Source organism: Helianthus annuus, chromosome 2, assembly GCF_002127325.2.
Source record: "Helianthus annuus cultivar XRQ/B chromosome 2, HanXRQr2.0-SUNRISE, whole genome shotgun sequence".
Taxonomy (NCBI): domain Eukaryota; kingdom Viridiplantae; phylum Streptophyta; class Magnoliopsida; order Asterales; family Asteraceae; genus Helianthus; species Helianthus annuus.
Window position 1 is genome coordinate 136,207,439 of NC_035434.2, and position 9,692 is coordinate 136,217,130.

General features: G+C 34.7%; 1 protein-coding gene across 1 annotated transcript; it reads right to left on the bottom strand.

The window, feature by feature from the left end:
- Nucleotides 1–7,254: 7,254 nt before the first annotated feature.
- LOC110880689 (zinc finger MYM-type protein 1-like) lies at nt 7,255–9,317 on the bottom strand. The gene is made up of 4 exons (XM_022129165.2): nt 8,519–9,317; nt 8,145–8,356; nt 7,941–8,061; nt 7,255–7,826 (listed from the first exon to the last, which is right to left on the bottom strand). Exons 1-4 carry the CDS (start codon nt 9,315–9,317, stop codon nt 7,255–7,257), a joined length of 1,704 nt encoding a protein of 567 aa, XP_021984857.2.
- Nucleotides 9,318–9,692: the final 375 nt, after the last annotated feature.

Here is a 9,692-nt window from a genome sequence, read left to right on the forward strand (position 1 = left end):
AAATTCAAAATTCTATAAGCTAAGAAGAAACTTTTGATTGCTTAAAAAACAGGGTTTTTTTTCTTCATATTAATAATTTCCAAGAAGCTCTCCAAATTCATAAACAATCCCAATTTTGGTGAACAAGATGACACTTATAGGTTTTTCAAATCTCTTAATTATATGAACGAAAATTGAGTACCACTACAACAGTCAACCTACCTAGGCTCTTGATAAGTTTTTAAAACTCTCCATGTGCACTTATGTGTGTCCCAAATTACATAAACCCTGACATTTGATTTAAATTCTCTTATGTAATCTTTAAATTTTCTATTAACTACAAGTACGTTTGTTATATAAATTTATTTTCACAGCTTATTTAATTGTAAATTTGTAATATAGATAATATAACAAATCAATACTTGGATCATTGGATGACATACGTTGATATTTTAATAGCTAAGTAAACCTTAATTGTATGCATAACCTTAATTGTATGCATAACTAACATGTGTATAGCTAAAATATGTTATCATGCTAAGAAATAATATTTTATTTATCGATAAATTTGAAGTATATGTAGATATAAATGAAGTTTAAAACATAACCAGAAATAAATACAATACTACAAGAAACACGTAAAATCAATTTTCTTTTCTCTTACACTAAAACATATAAACACACGGGCGGAACTATAGTTATAGGAGCTGTAATACGGGCTACCGCTCAATCTCGTATTCGTAGTTTTTTTTCGGTTTTATACAAAGGATACCTCTAAAAAATACGAGGATACCCCTAACAAAAAAATAGATACTTGATATTACTAAAATCTCATTTTTCTATAAGCCCAAATATTTTTTACAACCCGAAAACTTGTAGAATAATTAAGTCCGAATGATAAAATAAGCCTATAAATCATAAATGTTTTATGTTTACATAAGTTAAATTTTACAAAAAAAAAAAGTTATAGTTTCTACTTTTCTTTGTGATCGTTAAACTAGGTACTTGAATTTTTGAAGTTGAAGGTTGATTACTCGAATTCCTTTATTATTGTGCGGTCGAAAAAGAAACTTTTGATAAAGTAAAAAACGACGATGTGATGGAACGATTTCAAGCTGTGAAAAAAAGGAGATAACAAATCTATTAGATATTTGTTTTACTTTATCTATTATCGTTTTTTTATTATTGTATGATTGCACAGTAAAAAAAATTCAGAATACCTCTAAATTAGTAGGCTAGCTCTGCCACTATTAACACTAATATCTAGTTAAAATAGTTAAGTATATGTCTAACTCTAAATGGAATAAAGATCAAGGCACATTATTAGTGTTGGAAAAATAATAATGGTCACGGGATATGTAAAATGAATGTATTTTCTTTTTCTTATGGTAGGGCTATGTTACGAATAATTATACTCAACTTACACAAAAAACATGCCACGTGATAAGTCACGTGAGCTAAAGAGAACCACTCCGATCATGAGTGGGGTTAAGTTTAATCACGCTAGCTTTTGTCTCACTCCTTTCTTCCATCCCGTGACTTTTTTTCCCCACTATGTTCTTGCATTATATGCACCCATTGTTTCACCCAATGGGAATTAACCTTTTTCTTTTATATTCTATTATTTATATTTATTTGTGGATATTGAAAATGTAGTCACCCACTAAAACTAGTGGAATTCTCCGAGTTACGCAACTGGAATTCAGTTGGCATTAGTTTGGTTAGTTATAGTGTCGACACTTGCTATAGCAATACAACAACAAGATTACAAGAACAATACCAAGTAAATTTCACAAATATCAAAGCTACTTATTGGGTCTAGGGAGGGTGGGATGTAGACAGACCTTCCATCTATCCCTAGGGATAGAGATGCTGCTTCCAGAGAGGCTCTCGGCTCCCAAACGAACAACATACCAACACATCAAGTCAAAGAATATAGAAATAAGAAGTCACTCATACCAAGAAAGTGATCAGAGTGACACAATATAATGTAAATCATGGATAATAGCATAAAACATCATTTGGGCATAAGAACAAGAAGACAATCATCGGAAAAGTCCATTAAAGAAAAAGAAAAACATACGTCCCTAAAATACACCTAAGACCTTAGTGCAATATCCTCTAGAAGTCCTTAACCTTAATCTTACGTCTCCACGAAGTCCTATCTTGGACCATGTCCTCAGAAAGATGCATCTCTAGTAAATCATGCCTAATCTGCTCATCCTATTATGACACTTGCTATAGCAATAAAAAAGGAAAACCTAAAAAATAGTCTTGATATACCCAAAAGAATATTTATACATATTTTACATCGATCAAAACCAATAATAAATAATGTGTTTCGATAATGCCGATATCAATACCGATGTTCGGTCATAATTGCTTCGGGTTCGTCACATTAGTGATACTGGTATAACTTATAATACCAAAGAAAATTATATATTGGCTACAACTTCATTTCAACAAAATATATGTTGGAATATCGAGAAATTAAATATACATAATTCAAGGTAGTTATGATATTAAATTATCTAACTTACTCTTTATTAGGAATAAGGGGTGTAAACAAGCCCAGATGTTTGAGAGCTACTCATGGTCGGCTCGGTTAAAAGTTCGTTTAGTTATCGAGCCTGATATACAAAGCTCGTTTAGGCTTGCGAGCCTAAACTAGCCCAAACAAAGTTTTAGTTTTAATGATGATAACATTGGCGAGTCAAGCTCGAGTAGACCTTTGGCTCGTTTAACCGATATTGAAAAGAGCCCGAGCCGAGTTTTTAGCTCGTTTGAGTTTGTTCTCATAATAGCTTGAGTTGAGCTCGAGCTTTGGGTTTTACTCGCGAGCCAAGCTCGAGCTTAAACATGTAGGCTCTAACCGAGCCGAGCTCGTGCCTACTCAGGCTCGGGTTCAGCCCGGCTTGTTTACACCCCTTAATTCATGATCATCTTAATTAAAATATATGCAACGTAGTTTTATTGAATTCTTAAAAAAAAGATTTGACTTATTAGTGATGTACTTTTTGAACTAATCATTGATGCATTTCGAGTGTGTTTGATTAACAAGCGTGACTTCAGAAGAACCGATGTTTGTAGGATTCGAACATAAAACATGTAGCATTGAATTGCTAAACATTTGGGTTGTGTTTCGGTTTTGTTTCGTTGTGTTGTTTTCAGTTTTTTGCTGGCTCTTTATATTTATATATAAAGCGTGTTGCCCTTAAAAAAAACTGCATCATCTAGTTCTCAGGCCTTTATCTATTACACATTTACACACATAACTGAAGTTTATAATTTCTTAAAGTTGGATGTATTATTGATGATTAGTGGACAATGATTGCATAATTCATCCTTAAAAAGTCTACATTATTCTAATAAGTTCTTTGCTTTATGTAGGGGTCCTTTTTAATCGTGCAAAACTGCAAAAGTATGGACAATATTGCATAAAATGATAGAAAAGCAATAGTTAAAACTATTTATTAATTTCAGCATTATTGAATACAACAAATTGTATATTATACTAAACCTAAGGATTCATTTTAACTTGGGTTACGTTTTGTGTTACGGACCTATAAGTAATGAACGCAAAGATCTCAATAAAGGTTTTACACCAAGTTGAAGATCTTTCCAAAACACATTTCATCACAATGTATTAGTTTATAACTTTATATAGAGAAAAAAGTTGTTGATCAACCTCATTTGATACAGCCATTATATGGTAGACAACACATATAGTGAATTTGACTTCTAGCAAATAATAAATACGACTTTCTTTTTTGTTTTTTACCAATTTTGGAATAGGGTAGTACTTACCTACTGACTGGAAGTAAATAAAAAGAAAAGAAAAAACTATTTTAGATATCTCATTGAACCCTTTAAGCCATTATCATAAAGTCTTTCTGTTATTGGGTGACTATAAATATGACATGTTAAAGTTAAAATTGGCAGCTGCAATTGCGGTCTTTCTTTTAGATCATGGGTATGGTGAGGCTTGGGTTGGGGGTATGAGTTGACACGTGGAACTTTAAGATTAACAAACTCAAACCCACGCCCGTGGGGTATGATGGGGCTTGGGTTGGGGTCATGAGTTGACACATGGGGGCATATGAAATGGCTAGTTTGGTTTGGCCATTGAGAGCCTGCCATGTCACCTTGCTAGCCCGTCCCACGCCCGGCTTCAAACCCAAGCCCCAAGGGCCACGCCCCAACCCAAGCCCACCCGGGATGATGGCTTGAGCGTTTTCCCCCAACCTACGCCCCAACCCAAGCCCCATACCCCATAATCTTAGTGGGTGACTATAAATATGACATGTTAAAGTTAAAACTGGCACACTGAAATTAATTGTGTGAATACGAAAGTGACTTTCTTAATAGACACGTGAATTACTCATATTAAATATTTACGTGTTTTTTTATTAAAGAAGAAAATGAAACAAAATTATGAAAATTGGAGAAAACCTATCAGAATTAGGGTTCCCGGTGATGAAATTTAGTTCCCATAGTTGGGATAAGCCGCCTGAAGTTGTTTACCACATGGCCCGTAACTCCAAACATAACCCAAGTTTTGTCATGTGTAAGTTGGATCCTATTCTACAATGTTTGTCTATGTCTACTTATGTGGGTGGGGGTGTTCCACTTTCCATCACTCACCACACTCAATTATGTTCCATCACCTCATCGAACTTGGTTCCATCACTAGTGATGAATTTTAGTGGGGGTGCCAATCACTCACCACACCCATTATATCATGTGAAGAAGAAATAAGCAGGGAGTGTTTGGGAAGAAATCTTCACGCGTTGTCACCACCACGTGTTATCACCACCGCGCGTTGTCACCATGAGTGACGACGGTGTTCCATGCGTGGTGAGCCACTCACAACCAGTGGCGGAACTAGCCCGTTAAATCAGGAGTGTCCATTTTTTTTTTGTCGTGCAATCATACAATATTAATAAAAACAAAAATAACAAAGGTCGAAGAATGCAACGTCTGAGTCTGAGCGAGAGGCCAGAGCGGCGTTTGGTTTTCTTCCAGGTTCCTGCCATACATAGTTGTGTTTTTTTTTGGCTAATCTAATCAATTGGGCCAGTGTTTCAATCGAACTCCCTTATTTTATAAGTTTGAGTTGGTTAGACCACACGGTGTGGAAGGGCTTGAAGATGGGACATTATGCGACACGTGGACCACGCATCAGAATGGGGCGGGGTGTTAAAACAGACGGTGTGGCATGGGGCGTGTAAACGTGGCTTTTTTCGACACGTATCACACACCTTTTGTATTATTTTATAATTAAAATTATATAAAATGTATTAAAAACTTATAAAAATATTACTAGTAAGTAAACAAATACATAACACTAAAAAACATTACATAAATTTTAAAAACATTGCATAAAATAAAAATACGAGATGGATTGTCCTAAAAGGATATGAGAGGGAGTCGACGGTTCGGTTATTCTCACCCGTATAGGCTTGAAAGTGTTATCGGGTTGTCCTCCAGAAAGGACCGCTTGAGCGCCTATCCGGCGTGTGGTGGCTCAAAGCTTCGACCCACGACTCGCAATCTTCTTCGGTCCACACAACGGCTCTCATCCTCATTTTTTTTGGTGAAGTGGAACGACATTGAGAGTTTGTATAAATTTAGGTGAACTGGTGGAGTTTGTAATTTAAAAATGAAGAAGTGGGTTGTATTTATAGTGGTAAAATTAGGATTTTAAAAAAAAAGGTAAGTTTTTTTTTTAAGTTTTAAAAAGTTAACCGTTGGGGTTAAACGACTAACATCCACGTCCATTAACCATGTGCCACGTCGATGCCAAAAACTCTTCCACGCCGGTGGAGATTCCCCGGCCTAATCAATAACGCCGTGGACGGCACAGTGTGAACGGCGTTGAGCAGCAACAACGCCTTTTTTTAAACGCCCACATCGTGTGGTCTTAGGGGTATCATTGTATTAATTTAGGAGTATCCTTTGTATAAAACCGAAAAAAATGCATTATGAATATGAATTTGAGCCGTAACCCATGCTACGACTAGATTTATATTAGTTCCGCCCCTGCTCACAACGTGCCATCACTGAGCTCCCTGACCCCCTTAGTAAAAGTATAAGTCCATTAACTCTCGGATCAATTTCATAATCGGTATCTATCTCATATGAACCGGTCTTATGACTAAAATATAAATAAATCACATAACCAAAAACAAATAACGTGAGAACCAAAATTTAATCACGAAACCTCACTTTTAACTCTTTATAAATTAGATGATCTTAATGGGAAACCCATCACAATCCTTTAGTAAACTTTGGTAACATGTTTGTTAGGTTTCCAGTATTTGCATAAAATGAATCTTGATGTGCTAATTTAGCTCCATCATGGTAAATGGTGGTCAGCTCTGGTATATCATCGTGAGTAACATCTTTGTTAAATGTTTGTTAACTAGGGGATCACCCGCGCTACGTAGCAGGAGGGCGGTCGTTTCATAAAAGTCAAATTACTTAAAAAAAACTAAATATGTTAAAAGTGTATATTATGTTATGGAGCGGAATCGAAAAAAAAAAAAAACTTTTTTCCATTTAACCAAGTCACTGTTTACATGACTTGTGTTTTTGTATATATATACTAGTCGGATTCCTGACGCTACGTGGCGAGAACTCATGTGTTACTTGTTTCCTTGGTAATGGTACAGTGGCGGAACTAGAACATTAACTCAGGGGTATGTCAAATTTTTTTTACCGTGCAATCATACAATATTAAAAAAAACGACAATAAATAAATAAAGTAAAACAATTACCTAATAGATTTGTCCTCTTTTTTTTTCATAATCGTTACATCACATCGTCTTTTACTTCACGTAAAAAATCATTTTCGACCTCACAAACCATAGCATTGTTCAAAGATTCTTGGTCCATTCGATTGCGTAAATCAGCTTCAATTTCGAAAAACATCTTTCAACAGTTGCGGTTGCAACCGATACAAGCAAAGCTAACTTAACTACCCGATAAACTGAAGGACAAGAAATATGCGTTCCCGTTTCAACCATAACACGCGCAAGATCACTTATTCCATTCAAGTTGTCAAAGTTATCGTCATCGCTTATTGTGTGACGAAATGACTCAATATCATCCAAAAGAGTCCCTATTTCTTGTGTAGTAAAATCATCCGGGTACATCTTAGCAAACACCAATATCTTCAATGGGTCAAACTTAGAAAAACCGTTAGAAGGATTTAAACCCGACATATTTTTTTATCAAAGTAGTTGTTACCTCACTAAATCGATTTCCTAATTCTTAAATTTGCATGTCTAAAACCTCATTAAAAATGTCAACTTCAAAATAATGTCGATTTGTAATGACATTCTTTCGGTTTCTTAGATTACCATAACTTTCCGTCATGTCCAACATTGTAATGTTGTATTTTTTACAAAAGGAAGTCACTTTTTCCAACATCGGCTCAAACTCATTTTGTCTTAAAGCATTTAATGCTCGTTTTGTACCATTTATCAAGTTGGCCGCTTCTAATAAATCTTTACCTTTTTGTTGAAGGTGTTTTGAAAAAGCATTTGTGTAACTTAATATATCTCCCATCAAATGCATATAAAAAACAAACTCGGGTTTTTTAAAATACGATAGAATATCTTTTGCTTTTGTTCGTTGTTGACTGCAATCTCCATCTTCTTTGTCGTATTGGAGTATGGTCACGACTTCCAGAAACAATGTAAGCAAACTGATGATGGTTCTATGATGTGAACCCCGTCGCGTATCACCGGCTCGTGCTAGGAAAACCTCTTGGTTTAATCCTTTACCCGTTTTAATTTCACCTTCAAGTAAATCTTTTTCCACTCTAGCTTTTTTTTTCCTCCCTTAACATATCTTTTTGTTTGCAAGAAGCTGAAACCGTAGTGACAACCATGGAAAGGAACTCATAGAAAGTTTTGACACTGGTATGTTTTTTTGCAACAGCCATAATAACCAACGAAGTTGATGAGCAAAACAATGGATGTAATGTGCTGAAGGGTTATCTTTCAAAATCAACGCTTTTAACCTATTAAATTCTCCCTGCATGTTGCTTGCACCATAATAACCTTGCCCTCTCACCTAAAACAAAAATAAATTATAACATAAAAAAATAATTAACATTATTATAATAATGTAAAGAATCTATGAATTTTATTACTTACTTGCTTTATGCTCAACTGGTTGCTTGCTAATAAATCATCAATGGCTTGGTTAAGAGTTGTAGAAGCTGTGTCTTTCACATGAACAATTCCGATTAAACTCTCTCTAACAGCCCCAAGTTTATCAACAAATCTAACAACTACAGCCATTTGCTCCTTCAAAGAAACGTCACTAGATTCATCTACCAACAACCCAAACACATCATCTTTAATTTCTGCACAAATGCTTTTTGTTACTTCCTTTGAACAGCATTCAATAATCTCCTTTTATATCTTTAGCGATGTCAATTTATTCATATTTTTTGCGTTCCCTAATGTGTACTTTCCAATTTCTGGGTGGTTAGTACTAATCAAGTTTAACACCGAAAGAAACATACCTTGAGAATTAGATTCTTCCGACTCATCATGGCCACGAAAGGTTAAAGAGTTTTCTAAACAGAATCTAGCACTCATAACAGAACCAAGTAATCGATAATAATTTGCAATCATTTCTTCTTTAGTCAACTTCTTCATATTCTCATCCATATGTTTCTTTTGATTCATGAGATTGTGACATTTTTGTGCCGCCTTTAAATGATGACTATCAACATTCCCAACATGTTCCTTTAATGACCCTTTTTTACTCCAATCACAAAAGCCTTTAGAACTAGAAGACCATGTATCTCTTCCGTCTTGATTACCAACATCTTCTTTAAACAAGTAACAATATAAACAATATACATTGTCTGCTTTGATGCTATACTCTAACCAACTACAATCATTAAACCAACTAACAACAAAACGTCTTTTTTTTCCATAAAAGTCTCTAACGGGAAACTTATGACTACGAGGTTGAAAAGCCCCTTTAACAAGATATGACCTTCTTATGTCATCCATTTTATTTGGGTGATAACTAGTAATAGGTGGCCTATCATGTGGATCCGAAGGAAGATCATTCAAATCAGTAATACCTCGTGTTGTTGGAATTGAAGTTGTAGGATTATCATTATCAACATTCGGACTTGCATCAACGTCATCATTTGCTTGGATATCATTATCAACATTCGGACTTGCATCAACGTTATCATTTGCTTGGATATCATTATCAACATTCGGACTTGAATTAACGTCATTCGGAATTGTATCATTATCATTAATTTCTTCGTATTTTCTTTTGAACCGAAAAGAATCATTCATATTTTCATATATTTCTAGCTTTTATACCTCCAATTCATGTATTTCATATGTTATATATTCGTTTCATATATTTATACTTTCATTTTATGTATTTATTCCTCAATTTCATATATTTCTAAGTAAAAGTTTTAGCCCAAGTTTGGTTTTTGCTATTAACTAAAATTAAATGAACCAAACCGAAAATCGTCAATCTAACCGGATAAACCAAAGTGATTAACCGAAAACCGATTGGTTAATAAAATAGACTAACTGATGACTTTGGTTTCGGCCTCGGTTGAGGATAGTAACCGAACCGACCGAACCATGCACATTACAATGAAATGGATTACCCGATTAATTCTCTTTTGATGTACATCTATCACATTAATGCAAAAT

What these genes read in the sequence shown, in the direction of transcription:
- LOC110880689 (XM_022129165.2), bottom strand. Translation starts at nt 9,317, where the DNA reads ATGAATGATTCTTTTCGGTTCAAAAGAAAATACGAAGAAATTAATGAT. An exon ending in GGAAGAATCTAATTCTCAAG is followed by an intron (nt 8,357 to 8,518) that starts GTATGTTTCTTT and finishes GCATTTGTGCAG; the next exon opens with AAATTAAAGATGATGTGTTT. An exon ending in ACCAGTTGAGCATAAAGCAA is followed by an intron (nt 8,062 to 8,144) that starts GTAAGTAATAAA and finishes TTTTTGTTTTAG; the next exon opens with GTGAGAGGGCAAGGTTATTA.